At 36.0% G+C, this 20391-nt stretch overlaps 1 protein-coding gene across 1 annotated transcript in view; it reads left to right on the plus strand.

The window, feature by feature from the left end:
- ATP2B2 (ATPase plasma membrane Ca2+ transporting 2) overlaps positions 1-20391 on the plus strand; it is a 425551-nt gene that overhangs the window by 397755 nt on the left and 7405 nt on the right. Inside the window, exons 22-25 of the mRNA XM_074152043.1 lie at positions 4045-4256; positions 6357-6464; positions 10346-10528; positions 16862-16948. Of these exons, the coding sequence (XP_074008144.1) occupies positions 4045-4256; positions 6357-6464; positions 10346-10528; positions 16862-16948 (590 nt within the window). The remainder of the gene's footprint in view (positions 1-4044; positions 4257-6356; positions 6465-10345; positions 10529-16861; positions 16949-20391) is intronic.

The following is a 20391-nucleotide window of genomic DNA, read 5'->3' on the forward strand; positions in this document are numbered from 1 at the left end:
CATCTTTAGTAGGCATGTAACAACAAATTTAAAAAAAAACAACCCACAACAAAAATGAAGGTCAATTTTACTAATATCTGGAGATGCTCTAATCTGGAGCAAAATGTTTGCCATAGTCAAGAAATAATGTTGATCTTAAGCAGTAGAAATAAGCAAGTAATCAGTATTAAATGATACAAATAACACTCTGTTTTGACATTTAATATCTAGAATGGATATTAAAAGGGGAAAAAATCTGATTTATTAGATTACTGGACTCTTCCTCAGGCCTTGCTAGTGATGGATGCTTTTTATAGGTTGTATTTTGGAGAGGGGAGGGGAGGAGGAGGAATGTTTCTTGCTGCAGGCAACAGCAGGGGCTAATAATAGATTCTATTGCTTCACAATAATAAGTGAACTTGCTCAAAGGACTGATAATTTTATCAATTGGGTATTGTGTTCTTGTCACTGTGTCATTGCTGTTAAATTACATGTCTTGTCTTTCAGAATTTTTCTTTATATACAGACTTCCATATAAGCTGTAAATGTAAATTTGTGATTCTTAGGAGTTTTTTGAGCTCCATTATGAAAGTCTTGTTCCACCTCACCAACAACTGGCAGCTTATTTGGAATGCTCAAAGGAGGTGATGGTCTGTTTACACTGGAGCTATTTAAACCAAAATAATTGCCAGGTTTTGAAGAGAGATGGTCTGTAATATTGTTAGGCTTACAGTGTATCTTCAGAATGCCTACTGAGTCTATGGAAATTGTAATTTCAGATTCTCTAAAATAGGTGTAAAAGGTCTTGGTAATTCATGTGATACAAATCTTGGAACAAGAACTTCTGTGAACTTTAGGGGAAGTTTTAATGGCTTTTTGATGAGTTTTACGGTTTATGCTGAGCCCTGATGAAAAGAAAACCAAGCGTTTTCACCCTATTCTAATTACTTCTTTTTGTCTCTGGAAAACCCACACATACTTTGAAGGACGCAGCCCAACCAATTTTCTGATAAGCCTAAGAAATAGTCTTCTCCTTTCTAAAATCTACGAGGCTTAACTTTGCAGTGAGATGATGTTTTAAACTCAGTGTTTCGGTAAATAAATTCCAAATTAATGAGAATTATTTATATTTTGATAAACTAACACTGCATTATTTTTTTTGGTAGTAGGTTTCTGTAGAGACTAGTATATGAAATTTTTCAATTTTTTTCTATGATGTGGCAATAAATACATTGTGTTTGAACATACAGTAATGCCTTTGAGACATCAGGCACATCAGAAAACCAGAAGTCACTATCTAGTTCTGTGAAACTAGAATAAAAAAAAATCTTAACCTCAGCAGCTAGGCATAATAAATTTAAAGCTGATGTACTATAACGCCTTTTGGAACGTGTTTGGAAATAAAAATTAGTTATGGGTTTAACCACTGACGTTCTGCAATTAGCAGCATGTCCTGCTTTGCCAATTAAGTGATGGAATGCAATAACAGACATTACGGACAGGTACTCTCACTAAAGAAAGTATTATTCATATAGTTGTATTTGTGTATGTATTGAATGAAAGCAAGTAGATGTACTGTGTGTGTATATATATAGTTGTGTGTGTGTATATCTATAAAAGATAAACTGATGATATCTGTTTGCTTTCATTAATTTTTTCCTTTATTGTTTATATGTAGTAAGGGGAATGTTTTCCAATAGTTAATTATCTCTCTGGAGATGTATAATCTTGTTAAAAATCTCTGCTGTATCACATTCTAAGTTTTGTGGCCTCATATTGTGTTACTGATATATTTGTGATATCATAATCTACTTTCTGTCACACAATCACAGAATCTTCATCGTTGGAAGGGACCTTTGAGATCATCAAGTCCAAAAAAAAAAAAAACCAAAAAGAAAAAACCCAACAAAAACCCACAAAACACCACACACCACAGCCACCCACAAACAGACACAACCCAACAATCTCGGGCACTAGAGCATGCCCTGAAGTGCCATGTCTACACGTTTCTTAAATACCTCCAGGGATGGCGACTCCACCACCTCCCTGGGCAGGCTGTTCCAGTGCCTGACCACTGTCTCAGTAAAGTAATTCTTCCTGATATCTAATCTAATCCTCCCCTGCCGCAACTTCAGACCATTTCCTCTGGTCCTGTCATTATTCCCTTGGGAGAAGAGGCCAACACCCACCTCTCTACAACCTCCTTTCAGGTAGTTGTAGAGGGCAATGAGGTCCCCCCTCAGCCTCCTCTTCTCCAAACTAAACATGCCCAGTTCCCTCAGCCTCTCCTCATATGACTTGTTCTCTAGACCCCTCACCAGCTTGGTGGCTCTCCTCTGGACACGCTCCAGCAGCTCAGTGTCCTTCCTGTAGTGAGGGGCACTGTCAAAAGACTGTAAGCCAAATTCTTTCTATGGAAACATGCTCATTATTCCCAGTGACTTGAACACGAACTGCTCAAATATCCCAAGGCAAAAAAACGCTGTTAACTTAGTTGATGGAATTAATGACCTCAGGAGAAAACCTGAGGAAACCCTTCTTCTTTCTTCAGAAATTCTGAATATAATGCTAGTGGGATAGCAGAAAAATGTTTTAATTTGCTTTTATTAACAAAACACTGGTTATGGAAATGAGTAGTATTGTGATAATCTTCTTCACTCTTATTTCATTCATTATTTACATTTTCATGTGAATGCCCTGTCCTTACTTTAAGAAAATGCCTCTTTCAGTAACTGTATGTTAACTGTAAACTTTGTGTGTAAGAAAATGGAAGAAAAATTGGACATGTCCTGGCAATGTGCACCTGCAGCCCAGAAAGCCAATCGTATCCTGGGCTGCATAAAATGAAGTGTCGCCGCTAGGTGGAAAGAGGGGATTCTCGCCCTCTATTCCACTCTGGTGAGACCCCACCTGGAGTTCTTTGTCCAGCTCTGGAGCCCCCAGTACAAGAAAGACACAGAGCTGTTAGAGCAGGTCCAGAGGAGTAGCCACAAAACTGATCAGAGAGCTGGAACAGTTCTCCTGTGATGACAGGCTGAGAGAGTTAGTGTTGTTCCGACTGGAGAAGAGAGATCTCTGGGGAGACCTTACTGCAGCCTTTCAATATAAAAAGAGAGCTGATACAAAAGACAGAGTCTCTTTGCCAAGGCCTGTAGTGACAGGACAAGGGGCAGCAGTTTTTAAACTGAAAGACGGTAGGTTTGGACATAAGGAAGACACTTTTTTACAGTGAGAGTGGTGAGACACAGGAACGGGTTGCCCAGAGAAGCTGTGGATGCTTCATCGTTGGAAGTGTCCAAGGTTGGGCTGGATGGGGCTTTGAGCAACATGTTCTACTGAAAGATGTCCTTGCCCATGGCAGGCGGATTGGACTAGATGACCTTTAAAGGTCCATTCCAACCCAAACCATTCTATGATTCTATAAGAAAGAGGTCCCTCAGGTGCAGGTAGCTTTTCAAAACTAACCTCATTTTCACAGTTACTCATCATAAGTTGTCTCTTGCTTTTTTTATTGGTCAAATCTAAAAGTGATAGTCAAATTATCAAATTAAAGAGTAATGCCTGATGGTATGCTTTCAAAGCAGAATGATCAAACCCAAATCTATTTTAAACCAGGAATGGCTGTGTTTTTTATCATTAATATCCTTGAATACTTGTCAAAAGTTATGCCGTACTGGATTAGCAAATGGGTAAAACCTGCCGAAGAGTGGTTGCTCTTGTAGGAAATCGCAGACATACTCTCAGTGGTCTCGAGTGCTTGGTACATCAGAAAGAACTGACTTAGAATAATTACTGCTTGGTTAGAGGAAAAGTACTACTGAAAACTATTTGCATAAGTATACTGAGTTATGAGATAAAAATCATCATCTGAGAATCTTCTTGCTCAGGAAGTTTATGTCTTTTGCTCACTGGTGTTACAACTTCTACCTATGTTATTGTAAGTGCAAAAAGCAAGCCAATAAAGCAGAGCACAGGAGGCAATTAACTACAGCAAACAAGGGAAATATAAATTAAAGTTTGATTAATTTATTCTAGTGGAAACCTTTATTTTTGTCTTATACCTAGGTGAGAAAATGTTTAAGATTGACAGCGGGAGGAATGCACCGCTTCACTCTCCTCCTTCAGAGCATTACACCATTATCTTCAACACCTTTGTCATGATGCAGCTTTTCAATGAAATCAACGCACGGAAAATCCATGGCGAAAGAAATGTCTTTGATGGCATCTTCAGAAATCCTATTTTTTGCACTATTGTACTGGGTACCTTTGCTATTCAGGTAATGATTTGGACAAGAATTAGTAACTATGCGTCAGAAATTTATGTCAAGGTTTTTTTTTTCTGTGTGTGTATCAAAAAGGACATTGTAGCATGGGAGTACTTAGGCTGTGACTCCTACTCACTTTTAAGTAAGCGCAAATGCACTGTAACCTTCCCTGCAATAGAGTACCCAATGTAGCGTGTGTGTGTTCAGCCATGGCACATTTTTGAAAGTGAAAAGAAGTTCCAGTTCTGTGTCAAAAATCAGGTAATTTTTCTTGGGACAGCAGAAGGTCCATCTTTCTATTAATTTTCCACTTTGTTTATTACGTTGTGGGACTGTAGCTTTGCATAATGTTGCTTGCTGAAGCAATGTCAGGAAAGTGTTTATTATTTTGGCTTCGTGTTTTAATAGCTGGATGTGTGAGCCAAGCATTTTATTCTAAAGAAAAAATTGTTGTCTCCAGGAATTTGGATTACATAGATGGATATGGGAGATTACAGAAGTGGTTTTACTTCATATTTAAAAAAATCTTAGTCCATACGTATTTACTACACTTTGTGAAGTACAGACTAATTGGCTTTGATACTTCATCTTTGAGTGCAATATTTCCATTAATATTTCCATCAAAGTTAGTTTAGTTTAGTTTACTTCTCTTTCTAAACCCTTCCAAAAAGCCAGCATCAGTGGCCAAATTTTCAAAGTAAAAAATATAGAGACTATTACAATGCATCCTCAAGATGCATTAAGAGAGTGCTTCTGTGAGATGAGAAATAAAAGGGTAGTCACCACTCCTGTCCCCAGACAAGCAATAGCTGTCTTTTACTTTTTCAATTCCTTTCTCTGCTTTTAGGATAAAAAAATAATTTTCACAGTGCAGGGAGATGGGTTAAAATATACCATACCTCCCATATAGCATTTAGAAATTTCTCAATGTGGAGTTGTAATTTCTTTCTTATAATTTTAGCATCATAGTCACAATTTTTGTTTTGCATTCTCCTTTTTCCTTACTGTCTACAATCATTTTCCCACTTCCTATCCATGGCCTTCCATTTTCTGTCCTATTCCTTCTTCCTGTGTATTTGCACTTCACATGGAATGAGTTTATGTTCTTAGTTTGTGTTTATTCACTCACATAGGAAAGCAACCCTTTATGTATTAGTGTTATTTTGTATCTTAGACTGGACAAATTACTTTCAACTTCTGTTTTGCAGCCTTTGACAGTTTAAAATCTCTGGATTTCAGGTCCCTATCTATTTATCCAAAAATATAGTAGTAGTACTACTATCCAAAAATATGAATAATAGCTGATTTCAGTTAGCAAAACCTTCTCACTCTAAGCAGGCTTAGAAACTTGTTCACTCTGTGTGTGTTGGTTATCCTGCTGCAAGCTGTGTACTTTTCCCACCCTCTTTTTCCAACAGGACTAGATTTTGGTATATTATCAGTCTAACCATGATAACACGTCTGTAGGTGTACAATAAAATGTTAATTAGAGGGAAAAATGTCTCATGCAATGGACATTCCAAAATAAACTACATCAGGGTCAACATGTCCCCAGCTGAGAATACTCAGAAGCTGGGAGGATACATGGGGACAGTCCTGGTTTCTTTCTTCCTGGGCATTCATGTATGACTGTTGTTAGATATGAGGCTAAGGAAGCCTTGGTCTGAACCAGTATGGCTTTTTCGGACCTTTAACTCCGGGGGCATAAATTTATGTTGTTTGATTTTTAATGACCAAGATTGTGCAGCTTTTGCTGGATGGGTTCCAAAAATGTACTTCGAGCAGCTTGACTTAGTGCCACCTAAGAGTGTCAAATGATGTATTTGGAATATAAGATAGTATTTTGATTTTGGGCACTCTTTAGATTCAGTCCACGAATCAATACATTGTTAATAATACATTTGACTCTTCTACTGGTAAAATGTATTGGAATTGAACCAGCAGAGCTGTAATATGTAGAAAGACAAAGTAAAATCTCAAGTGGAATATGACTAAAAGTTGTTGGTTTTTTTTTTGTTGGGCTTAGGGGGTTTTGTGGGGAATGTTTTGGTTTTGTTTTTTTTTTTTCCCCAGAATATATTTAAGCCCTTTCTTCTCTGCTTTTCTTTGTAGATAGTAATTGTCCAGTTTGGAGGAAAACCATTTAGCTGTTCTCCCCTGCAGCTTGATCAGTGGATGTGGTGTGTATTTATTGGATTAGGAGAACTTGTATGGGGTCAGGTAAGCATTCAGGAATAAGCAGATTTCATTCTTTTGTTTTTCTAAACCAATCAAAGATCTGATATTGTTCATAATCCTGTTATACTGTTGTTTCCTTGATATCTCACAATGTCATATTTAGCACACACTGAAATACAGGGTGCTCTCTAAGTACTTCAAGAATAGGCATAGTAGTAAGGCTAATTTATCCCACTGTTACTTTTGATTTTTGTTAATTTTCATATCTTTTCTTTCCCTAAGCAGGGTATGCTATCACCAAGGTCTTCTTCAGTTAGGCTTTTTCATGAAAGACGCTTGATTCATAACCTAGTTTTCTAGTCACAAAAAAGTATAGTCAGGGCAAATGCATTGTAACCTTCCCTGCAATAGAGTACCCAATGTGTGTGTTCCCATTTTTGAAAGTGAAAATAAGTTCCAGTTCTCTGTCAGACCACTCATTCCCTTGCTGAAACTGCCATTCTGTCAATCCATGGTAGCCTTGGTACTGCCATAGGACTAAGCCCGGAGCATTTCATAGACACCCCCAGTGATCCCGGTCCTCCACCCACCTACTTCTCTGCACAAAGGATACAAGAAAAAGGATATTTTCCTATAATAGTTGCAGAAAAGTGGTTTAACTCACATGTTATTTAAAAATTCTGCTACAATCTGTATCATCATTACCTAATATAAAATTATATATAGATGTAAAACCAAGTGTCAGTGAGATAATTAAGTAAGTTATGTAATTGTTTGGAAGTAACAATACACATACAATCAGTATTGTTAAAATACTATTTTATGTACAAACACATATTGCAAAGTTAATGTTAATTTTTTCATCTTTGAATGCATTATTAATGTATTTAAGTTGATGCCACCTGACACAGTAAATGTGAAAAACATGGTTATATCTTGCCTCTCAGATGTAAAGATACATACAGATCAACTAGTTTGCCACTATGAAGAAACAGGCAAGAAATTGCCAACTGTAATTGAATACTGAAATGGTTCTGATGGAATTGTAGTGCAAGCTTTCAAAACTGATTATTTGTTCTCTTATGGAAAAAATTCGCTTTTTGGACAGTTGGGCCTCCGATTTTTTTGAAAAAATAAGCTCAGAGTCATGACAGCTTGTAATGCATATGTTGCTGGAAACCGCCACTATTTGATTGTTCTAATGAAAGTATTACCTAAAGATGGGACTTGATTTATGACCTTGCAGGGAGAAAACCTAAAATCAGTTTGGTAAATCTTGGAAGGAAAATATTTGTTTCCAACTGATTGGAAAATACCAACTTTGGGAGGAGGGGGAAGAAAAGCAGGGAAAGGGAGAGAAATCCTAGCAGTTTTATTAGATCATTCAGCTGTGAAGCCTTTCCCACAGCCTTTGATCAATGTACTATTTGGCTTCTAAATTTTGTTACATGTGGTTATTACATAACCACTGAAAACTAAGCATAATACCAGCATCTGTTTTCAATTTAAAGGTGGGCATAGTTGTCCAAGCCTTATTGCGAGAGCTTAGCCATTAGAATAAAACTGGTATTGGAATACCTCAACAATTTTATTACTGAAAGACTGCAATTTTATGTAAAGCAAATACAGAGGAAAAAAAATCTTTCTCCTGTAGTCAGTACTTAGTGATCAGAAAAGAAAAACACGACCTAAAAAATGCATTACTTGCATATTTACATGCTATATATTCTGTGGCAAGTCTTCGCTTCATGGAGCTCTACAGTAAGAGAGACATTTTTTCCTTTAGAAGAGGTGCTTCTCTTCCTTCACAGCCTTTTCTCTCCTGCTATGACTAATTCTAGTTCAGCACAAACCAAATTTGTTATCCCTTCCTATTATCACAGTCTCCTGAACCTGCTGTTCTTGTGAACCACTAAAGCCAATCAAGATTTTCAAGTTTAGATGTTAAAGTTGGCATTTTTAAAAGTGATTTAAGGTGTAATTTCTAGGAAGCCAATCTGAGATGCTTTGAGGGACACATTTCTGTCCCCGATGAGGGACAGTGGCCCTCATCACTTGTGAAAACCAGGTCTTTCTAAAATATTTCATGTTACATTCCCACAATCATTGATCACTTTTGAAAACCATGATAGTTTTCTTGGAAATAATATTTAGTCCCTTCATGTACATCCAGTCTATTGAGTCTGCCATTACCTGAACTGGGCAGGTGTCTGCAGATACGGAAAACAAATGAACAAACAAAAAGACATCTAAACATCCTAAGAAAAGAATTAGAGCAGAATCTATCAGCCTGGCTGAGAGGGGTCACGAAGGAGAGGTATGTTCTATCACACAGAATCACTACCAAAAGCAGTTGTTTCTCTGTGTACTGTCTTACAAGTACTTCTTCACCATCAGTTTAATCATAAACCAAACAATCTCAAGTAGCTTCTGTCTGTAGAGCGCTGGCATTATAGTGTTTTGAAAGCTGGGAAGCTGACACAGTTTCAGTAAGTATGTAAATGATTAGCACTTACCTTTTCTTTTTTTCTCCTGTTTTGTCTTTGCTCACATCATACAAATCCATTAATTTCCCAAGTTTACATCATTTTTTTCAAACCCCAAAACGCATTTTAAAAAGGTTCTGTAGTAATGTAGAAACTGGGGTTTTTTTTGACATTTCCTCATTTGTATTTAAAAATAATATAATAAAAGTAGAGTTGTGGATCGTGAAGTTCAAGGAGACCCTCAGCAAACCACTTTATTTTCATCCGGAAAATATTTGGTACCTTTTCACGCGTCTTCACTGTATCCATTCCATTCCAGTTTACCAAAACTGTAAGATATATACTCACCAGCCTTCCTGCAGCTCTCTGATTCTATCTCCATCTTTCACTCATTTGGGCTTCAGAGAGGTGATTGCTCAGTGCTGAAACAAAGACAAACAAAAAAGAAAATTGCAGCGCTTTTTTGCTAAATGGGTCTAATAGTTAACTTTATAGGAGACTGGGGTTTTTTTAAGCATTCAATATGTTCCAGGTAATATCTTGTTTAAATAGCCATCTACTCATATTTTTATTCAAGCTGACAAAAAAAATGAGAACGAAGAGAAAATGACTGCCCAAGAGGGTAACACTGAAATGTATTCAAAGTAATTGTGTTATAACATTGTGTGACTACAGTATTTGCAAATTTTTAAGATTATTAGCCACCTCCTGTACTAATTACTTCCAAGGACCATTTTGGTGGACAAACATAATAAGAGGGGCTGAGGTAATCAGAATTTATTAGTAATAAGGACACAGAGTAAGAGGGAGCCCTCTAAGAAGTCAAACAGGGAGACAGTCAAACCCCAGTTTTGATAAATGTCAAGAAAATAATTTCAATTTGCTGAAACAAAGGGAAGCTGAATACATGAACCAATGTAGTGTGAGAAGATTTATAAGCATGAGATGCAACTAATTTTCAGCTGACATTATCATACATTGGATTATTATCGTTGTATAAATGATAATAGAAATCATTAAAAATTAACCCAAAAATAAAATGTAAAAATTAAAAATCATTAAAAATACCCAAAAATCTAATTGCAGAAATACCAGTCTTGCTAAGTTTTTTTTAAAAATCATTACATTCAAAATACATCCTCTTTCAGTTTTTTGAGAAAGGACATTTTTTCCAGCCTAAAACTTGCTCCATAGCTGTCTATTGCCAATGTGATTTAACGATGCAAGTAATGCTGGCTGTTTACACAGTAAACTAAGTGGTTTTGGACTAAAACAGAGTTACATAAATGTAAAGTACTATAATGAATATGCTTATCTTAGTTTTTCTAAAAGTTTATAGATCTCATTAAAGTATCAGTGTTCTTTTGTAATTAGCAGATTATTATATGATTGTTATTGAATGAGGTTTATGTTTTCAGTACTTTTTTGTAATTTTAGGTCATTGCAACCATCCCAACAAGTAGGCTAAAGTTTTTAAAGGAGGCAGGGAGGCTCACGGAGAAGGAGGAGGTCCCTGAAGAAGAACTCAATGAAGATGTTGAAGAAATCGATCACGCAGAGAGAGAACTTCGACGTGGACAAATTCTCTGGTTCAGAGGACTTAACAGAATCCAAACCCAGGTATGCTAAAAGTAAACACCCACAGGGTCTAGAAAATAAATGCTTAATCTTTGATCAAGGCAAGATGGTGTTACAAGGAAAGCCACAGAGAGTCTGTGTGTGTTGAATGATGGTGCTTATTCATTGCTTTACTGTTTTCAAAGGAGGAACACATGAAATAGTAAAATGGGTGACCTGAACAAAGGTGTGTGTGTATAGCAGAGTGATAAAGTGAAAATATATTTAATGGTAATATGCAAAAATAGGAATACTTTTTTCAAGGCTACTGTGATTGGACATTCTTTTCTACTTCAGTGATGATGGCTCATAAAATAGTGCTACTTGGAAAATGCCAGCTGTGGCAATGGCTAGCAAAATGGTGTGAAGGCTTTCTATAACATACTGTTTCATTTTGTCAAAAAATATATTGTTGCTGCCACTTCTGCACTAACAGAATCAATTTAATCGTTGAGTCTAAAGTACAAAGTATCATTTGATAAAAAAAATAATCTTTCCTTGTCTGGTACTACCATATACCATGTACATCATGATTAAAAAGCATTTCTTTTCTTTCCTATTAGGTAATGAAAAATGTGGTTCTGGATTTATTTTTAGTAGTAAGGGCCTAAGCATCTGTTAAATATTCAAATGTATGTGTTGTCTGCTATGAATGACATCTTAGAAATATATAAATTTTTATTTTAAAAAAACCTCAACTGTTGCTAACTACAACAATCCATGGCATTTTTTAATATACTAAATATGTGCACTGAATCGCGGTGCTACATATAGTATAGATTAGGATATCTAGTAAACATTGTCCTGTATTGCTAAAAAAAATTATTTGAACTATTTTGCCTTTTTCATTGCAGTGAAGTAGCATGTTTTCTAGCACTTTCGTGCTCTCTACTTGATCTAAGATCAAGTATTTGTGTGAGCTTGCAGAAGAGAGCAGCTCTGAAAGACAGATTACATACTTTTGCTATATCAGATGCGAATGTTTTACATGATGCTTTAAAGAAAAAGAGATGAATAATTAAGAAAAACCTTTTTTTTCTTAAAAGAATCTTTTAAGAACATTTTTATCTCAGAAGATTTTGATTTTGTCTTCATTCAAGATAAACAGTCTTTTCTCCCTATTTCCATCTACAAATGAATGCGTTTTTTTCTGGAGAAAGAGATGCAGCCATGAGTTTTAGAAAAAAATGTGGGAAGGCAGTTAACTGAAAGTAGGACAATCAGGTCTCTCTAGTGCATCCACAGAGCAAAAATGAAAGAGGGTGAAAACTGGGTTTGGGCAAATTCCCAAGGTTCTGTCGTAAGTAATTAAATACGGATCTTCAGCTTTGGGGTTGTGTGTCTTGACTGTTGAGTCAGGAGCGCTCATCATTAGAGAAAATTCAAATTGTCACAGTGTAAAGGTGACAAACAGGTGCTCAGGTAATCGTGATCTTTATGAAGAGATGGCCTCTAAATGTGCATTCTTTTCTTCCTGATGGCTATAGGAGGAGTGTTGCCTGTTGGCATTTCTGTCAGGATGTCTTTCTGGTTGTGGTGAGTGTAAACAACTACAAGCACAAAAAAAGCAAATTACATCCTTTCAGTGCTTCTTCTAGTCTAAGAGGTAGCATTTAGTTCTTCTGCATAACTATGTCCACTTAATTCACAGATAAATTATTATTCTTTTACACTATTTAAAACAAAATGAACATTGATTATATTTCTTTGCTAACATCCATTTTCTTAGTTTCCTTTCTGCTCTTAGTTGTAGAAATACCTTCAGTAGATGTATTGTTTCTTTCCTGCCAAAAAGCCCCTATGATTTTTTTCTCACTTTGTTTATTCAGTGACTTTGATTTTGACATCCGTTTCACATCTGTGGAATGATAATGAAAAAAAGCAAATGGGCCAACAGATTCAAAAAGGGTTCCATGGTGTCTACTGGAGAGTGATGAACTTAGATGCAGGTCAAATTAGATCCACTGTTGGATGGACCTGGAGTTGAGTGCGTTTTGATGCACCATGTGTTGTGGCCCATCCAAATAAATTCATACACTTGTACTACATTTCTCAGGAAGCCAACTAAAGAAGAGTTGATGGAAGAAGATGAGGATGTCTGTAGCATCCTTGGGGAGCTGGAGGATTTGCAAGAATCCTCTGATGTCTAATGCACTTCTGGAGATACGGAAGAAGGTAGAGCATCCCCTCACTTTATATACGTAACAGGATGACAGTAGGATTAGGAATAAACTCTAGACTCTCTCAAGACTAGATTGATCATTCAAATCCTAACAAGACCAGTCTCCACTGTCATACACTCATGCTGTATATTAGATTAGCTTTATTTTGGCTTATTTTCTATTAAGTCATTATTGGACAGACAGGCACAGCACTCAACAAAAGCCTTCCTAAACACTTATTAAGAATCTACGTTAGCAGTGGTTTTTTTCAGATAACTGACAGATCTCCCTTGTGATACTCCCATAAAAACTCATCCAAACTGACAAAAACTTTGCAGTACTAAAGACATTTTTTACTTTTTTGCACCCTCTCTCAAAACAGAGGGTTCAAACATAGACACCAGAGAAATGATTTCCACTATTGATTCTTCATACTGAAACATCACACATATTTCTATGAAAACATGCATGAATTTACTTTAAAGGTATATGAAAAATGCACGTAACTGAGTCAAAGAGACTGGCTATCTACTTCCGATTTTCTTTTTTTTGGCATACTTTTGTTCATTTAGATATTTTGTTGTCCTGTAAATATACTTTAGGGCTTCTCTGGATGGATGCATGTTCTCCTTCTCTGAATGGAAGTGTTTCCTTATGGATAGGTCTCTCAGAAGAATACTAACATACGAAGTTTCACAAATGACTCATCCTAGTTATGCAAGTTTCAGAAAGATACAAAGGGGGTCTTAAATGGCATAAAAGACAGGGCTTTTCAACCTCTGCTAGTTTTCAGCAATTTTTCCCAAGTCTTTGTTGCAGTTCTCAAAAATCCTTCATTCTGAAGGAATAAAAGAGTTGAGAGAAGACTCATCACACCATCTTGGCAGATCTAATGGCCTTTGGAAAGTTCAGCAAGTTCACTGTCAGGCAAAACTGTGTAATCTGAGTAACAACTAAAAATGATGGCATCTTTTTTTAATTGTATATTGAATAGTTTCTCTAGTTACATGGTACTTTAGTATGGAAAAATTCTGAGTGTGGAGGTTTGAAAACTTTCAAGCTACACGTGAGATTTTTAGAACACTGGACCTGATTCTTTCCTCCTCTGCTTCATTCATCCTGTAATTCAGTTTGCTTTATCTGCTTAAGGTGGGAAATAACCATCTATAACTGCAACTGAAAAATATACAGGTGCCATGTTAATTGCTACTGAAAAAAGATTACTCCTCTTTAGGTACTAAAACATACATAGAGGTGCTGTACTGCATTTTCTTTCCCTTCCTCTCTGCATTAAAAATTTTCTCTTGAACCTATGGAAACCCTATAGCAATGAAAGTCACTCCTGGCAAGTGGTTTTGAAGTTAGATAATAAGCTAGCACTTCATTTTATACATATAGCTTTTAATATAGAAAACATTGCAATAGCCCAGTGCAAGTGGAATGGAAACTGTTTTATTGCATGCAGAAAAGTTTTTGGGTTGGTTGTTTTTTTGGTTGGTTTTTGGTTGTGGTTTTTTTTTTAAAGAATTTCCTGGTTGGAGATTAGGTGAATCTCCTGGGTCTCGTTAATATTAATGACAACAGAAATTCTTCTTAAAAATCTGTTCTGTGTTAAATATCAGAAAAATGTTTGTTCTGCCAGGATTATTCTTCTAGTATAAGATCTTTTTTTTTAACTACTAATCACTGATATTTTTATTAGCTGTGTGTACCTCAGAAATATGGATCTTCTAGAGTATAGAACATACAGAAAAATGAGAGGTGAAAAATTGCAACCTTACAAATGAGCTTCATATGTAGGACAGTATTTTTTTTATCTGCCTGAAGGGTTATAATCAAAATATGATTGCATCCTATATTTTGGTGGATATTTTTCAAACTTTTCATGATATATGACTTATCATTTACTTTCCCCTTTTTAGCAATTTGAATTGTTCTTAACTTTAAATGCATTATTTATTTAGATGAACTCTTTTTCCTTTGTTTGGGCCAAGTTCTTCTCTTCTTTCTTGGCTTCAGGCAGAACACAGCCCTGTACGTTCATCTTGTAAGATTCTGAAAAGGTTGTCATCTTCCCCCCCATGAATGATATTCATGAAGATCGGTGGTTACTTTCTTCAGGAGAATGAGTAAATTACACACCTGTAATTTTTCTCTGGAGAAACTATTAAATACAGGTCTTCCCTTATCTTTTCACTCTTATACTAAGGTCTTTCCTTCGGTTTATCAGGAAGGCATTTGTACATCTAGAGATGCCTTTTGGCTTAGGATCTGTGTCTTCCACAGTGCTCGCACTTCATGCTCTCAGTAGGAGTCTTTAAAATCTTTTTTGAATGGTCTCTTTTGAAGAGTGCTCTGTCACCTGTGTGAAACCCAAGATCTGTATTTAATTCTACTTTTGTACAGTGAACGTTTCAGGTGAGTATTTAGTATGCCTTCCTATGTAACCAATGGTTTGAACCATATGGGTTTTTTTCTAGATGCCAATGTGAACCTTAGCTAATGATTCACTTGTATCCCTATTCCATATGCTAACTCACCTCAGACTGTATTTTTTTGCTGTGATATTTGTGTTTGATATGTAATTCAAAATAACTCTGCTGCAGAAGACACTGAGAGCAGAGCTGTAAAATGTTGTGATGACTGCTAAATACTGTACGTCTATTAGTGTGCACATATTTGAATGAATGTTGTAAACAGGACTCTCAACCAGTGGGTCAGTGAACAAATCAGCTATTTCATGTTTGTAGAGTTTTTACATAGGTCAGTGTGACAATTTTACACCAGTAACCTTTGATCCCTTTTACAGCTGGCTGTGGTATGATTATTCCCATTAAAAACATGCAGGAAAATAAACAATGATGACCAAAGATAAGATTATGGGAGGAGATACATCCATACTATTAAAGATGAAGCCATATGATTTTTTTTATTTCCAAGACTGCCTGCAGGCAGAAAATGTTAGCCAATTTATTATAGTGCTTTCAACTTCGAAAATTTAGGAGGGCTGTTTTAATTGATAAATAGACCAGTTTAAGTTCTCCCAACTACTTTCTAGGCTGCATATCTTCAGAAATCTGGGTTGAAAGATACAAATCTGGTAACAGTGGGTTACTTCAAATAAGTAGTTGGTTGAATTCTTCTATTTGATACTGCTACCGCTGCTTTGTCATGTTGTGGTTGTACTAATGTAACAAAGAGGGTGTTTTGGTGTGTAGGGATTTGTAGCATGTATTTGCTCCTTGATATTGCCTACTGCCAATCCCTGGCTTTACATTTGTATACAGAGCCTGCTTTTTATTGGGTTATACTGGTGACAAAGAATGCCTTGAAATACGCAGCTCTTTTTTTAACTCATCTTCTGTGGTGATGAATAAAGCACTCAGGAAGTTATTTGGGATGGATATATCAAACTGCATACAATAGACATGAAAATAACAAGTAAAAAATTGATATGTTATTTGCTGCCGTAGTCAATCCAGTTCCACATCATTTTCTGTGTGATTTTAAGTGCGTTGTATCAAGAGAAAATATTAATCTTTTAAAATATGTAGCTATATAAGACCAATATTCATTATCACTATGCTTAATTTATACAAACTTTCATTATAGAAAAAGATAAAATATTGGAACACTTTCCATTTTATCAAGCTAATATACTGCCAGCCTTGTTTTTGTAGACAAAATGGAGTCTTATTTTGAATATTTAAAAGGTTTCTTTGGTTTCACTGGGTGTTGTCCCCACCCTTTTCCCCACCCAATTCCAGTTAAGTGAATTTTCCTCCCTCTGGAAGAACGCCTAGAGAGCAGTAACAAAGTAATTTTATTCTCAGTAGGAAAAAAGTGGAGATTAGTTATATCAAGTATTCCAGTTTTATTTACTTTATTTACATATAAATAAAATGGTTTAAATTTTAAATATTGTTATTTCAAATCTAGTTGTTTAAACTGATGCAGCTCTGCTGCCTCCTATAGAGCTGTTTCATTTTATCCAGGCAGAAAATCTGGATCGTTTCATATCTAAAAACATTAAAAGGAACACTTAAAAGTACTTATTTCAATTGAAGTAAAACTGTGTGCACGGTTGATTTATTGTTTTTCATTATTATTCCTGTCAGTTATGCAACTGTATCCATACTTTAAGCAACTTGTCTCATTCTTTCCTCCATTACAGATCGAAGTAGTCAATACTTTCAAGAGTGGCACTTCCTTTCAGGGGGCTCTAAGGAGACAGTCCTCCGTCACAAGCCAGACCCAGGATGTAACCAATATTTCTAGCCCTAGTCACGTATCGTTATCCAATGCTCTTTCCTCTCCTACCAGCACATCTGCTGCTGCGGCTGGGCGTGAGTGTGTATTCTTAATGCATCAGACCTACAGAGATGCCAACTTATGTAGCAGTCACTTGAGACTAAGCTACGTTGCCCTTCCCCATTTTGTCCTGTTATGTTTATTAGTTTACACATACCCAGAAACACAAAACAATGAGTACTTTGTGTACAGTAGATACTCTCCATGATTCATTACAAGCTTTGGTAACTTACTGTTAGGACAGGAATTTCTAGTCAGTTTTTTATCTAGTGTATGGAGATTCTGATTTTATTTGAGGCTTCTGTGTCCTGTTTTCTCAATCTCATCGGATATATTTTCTTCTGCTTATTAAATAAGTACTTTAAATGATTCTACAAATATCTTATATTAAGCAATACAGCTTGTCAGATAAAAGATCATTCCATCTGGAAGATGGTGTATAATATAGGTCACTCGTGTCCAACAGATGTACTGTAATTAGTACAGGTCCAGGAAGGAACAAGGAAACAGAGAATCTGTTTTGTGATGCAGGGCTAAGGGATTAAGGATGGTGAAAGGATAGATTCGTTATCTCTAAATTCACAGGGAAGGCAAACATTAAGGAAGGAGGAAGCTAAACAAGTTAAAGGACAGTGTTGAAACAACAAAATAAACGTGGTAACACATTTATTTGTTAGAAACAGCAGGTTTCTAAACACTGAAATCCCAACACAGCTTTCTTTTACATGCAAACAAAGCATGTAGTGAAGAGGTAGAGAAGTGAATAAAAACTTTGAGGCGGCTAGTAAGAAAGGGCTGCTTCACTAACACTAAAATTCCAGTTGCTCAGGAAGACTCTTACAGATCTAACTTTGGTGGTTTATTTATTTATTTATTTATTCAGAGATGTAAGTAGTTATTTTGTTTTAGAGTATAGCTAGCACTAAAAGAATATTTAAATTTCTAGAACTCAGTTTACAAGCTTGTCACTTACTTTAAAAAATAATGCAGTATATTCCGTATGCAAGTTTTAGTGCAAAGTTGACTAAACAAACAAGAAGCCAGTCTTGTCTGTCTGGTTAACAGAGGGAAAGGTAGAAAAGAGAAGTAAATAAAATTTCAGAACTCCTGGAGAAAAAAACAGAAGCTTGGCCTTTCCATTCCGTTTGAGTGCAAACCCCCCCCCTCGCTATGTGAACATGAAGCAAAAGTTTTAGACATGCATTAGAAGTTTTGTTGGAATTAGAAGTCAAAGCAGAAACTTTGCTTTTGCTAAGAACCAAAAGAGCCGTTAATGTTCCGAGTTTGGCAGTTGCCCCCTGGAGAAAATTTGTATCTTTTCCTGTTTTTTCCTTTCTTTTTTCTTTTCTCCGACAGCCGTTTCAGGGCAGCAGCACAATCAAGAGAAGCAGAGACACTGAGCTGTGCGCCACTGCTGTGCCACAGGCTCTGTAACCTGCTTCTGAGAACTCCAAGCCCAAGTTCCCTCATTTCCACACCGAGTAGGACACAAAACTCCGCACACAAACCGGCCTTTCATCCAGGGAACAATTTCCTATAATAACATTTCTACATTTGAGCAGAAAACAGAGAGTAACTCATTCTGCTGTGGTAAATGTTTCAATAACATCCTGTGGCCAGCAGTCTGAAAGGATAGATCTAATAAAATTACAGTAGACAATTTATCTTCCCTCTCTTCTCTCTGTTGCAGCAAAGCAACTAAGAATTGAATGGTCATGCGTCTTGACAAAGGCCTTCCTGGGCGATGGGCTGAAGTTAATTAATAGGAGGAAGCATAATCTCCTACAGTCTTTGGTGTCTCTGTTTATTTGGAAAAATAAACCGGGTCTATGGAGCTCATCAGTTATGACCATATTTATTCAGTAAAATAAAACCCATATGATTGATTTGTTAAGCTACTTAGAGATACGTATCTCCATAGCAGAGGACAATTAAGAGTTTGGGCCTTTTAAAGTCATTATTCTGGACTGTTAGTATTTTATTATTGCAATATAATGTCTGTTTAGTATCAAACCAGTGCGTGCTTCAAATTACAGCCCTTAGGGAATGTTTTTATTTATTTATTAATATTTATTTATTTATTAATACAATGACACAAACTTAATGAATGACAGTGAAAACGCAAAGAAAAAAATACTTTGTATTTTTATTTTTAAATTGGGTATTTACAGTCGGTTGTTCATCTTCCAGAATCTGGAAAACCTTTCCTAATTCAAATTTCAAAGAAACGCAGTATATTTTTGTGCATTGGCATTTTCTGAGAAAATTTCAGTTGCAAAATGCACACCTAGGTCTAGTTTTCAGCTCCTTGATTTAAATGTATGTGGTGGGACAGAACTGACTTATTTCCTCTTAGCTGCTCAGAATGAATTAAACCCTAAATTATTACCTTCTTTCTCGGAGGTGGGAGGGAATAATGGGATAATTGCGCCTCTGGTTTTGAAGCCTTTCCCTGTCTTCAGGAATCCTAAAAATCTTGCATATGGAGATATATTATGGGGAGTATCAAGGGAAAATGACAAAAAGGTCTAATACTTGAAAAGGCCCAATATGAGATACCATCAGAAAGGTTCATTTTCAGAGAAATGGTGTTCAGCATGTTGCAACAATCAGGATATTTCAGGTGTCAGTTTGGGTGCCCAAAATGCAAAGGTTTTGATATCAATACTTGATAAAAAATACAAGCATCGCATGGTGCTTTATCAATAAGAATATGTAAGTCTAATTTAACAGAGCATTTGTGCTGTTCTGTATAGGTTTTTAATATATAGTTCGTGACACCTCACCAATCTGTGAGATTTCTTCTGCAGATTTATAATATTTTGGAATTTTTAAAAAATGTACTTTTTTTCTAGTATTTTGGGGCAGATAAATGTTTGATTCAAAGCTTAGTGCATGCTTAAAAAGAAATCTGCCTGTCAGATGCAGCTACATCTACAGTAGTTTGAAAGAGATTAGCAAGTCATTACCTGAAATTTTCAGTTATTCATAAATATGGCACATTGAAGTCTTTCATAGGGTTATGGAATACCTTATTTTATACAAAGGAATATTTATGACTACTAAAGATTCCCTAGTTATGTTGATATTTTTTAGCTGTCATGGGGGTTTTGCCAATAATAAATTACACATTTCTGGATTAATTAATTGATAACATTGTGGTCCATATTATCAATCTGTTACACTACAGGGGTAAAAGTGGTTTTAGATACCAGGCCATCCCTTGCCAGCATTGGTGGATATATATTTTACATGCATTTCTTTCTATGTTTTATTTTGGGAAAACAAAATCAGATCCAGTGGGGCAACGGAACACCTTTTTTACTTTTGAGGCTCAGAATTAGTAACACAAAATCTAGCTTGTGCTTAAAATTAAGTATATGCTTAAAGCCT

Source organism: Numenius arquata, chromosome 8 (genome assembly GCF_964106895.1).
Source record: "Numenius arquata chromosome 8, bNumArq3.hap1.1, whole genome shotgun sequence".
Classification (NCBI taxonomy): Eukaryota; Metazoa; Chordata; class Aves; order Charadriiformes; family Scolopacidae; genus Numenius; species Numenius arquata.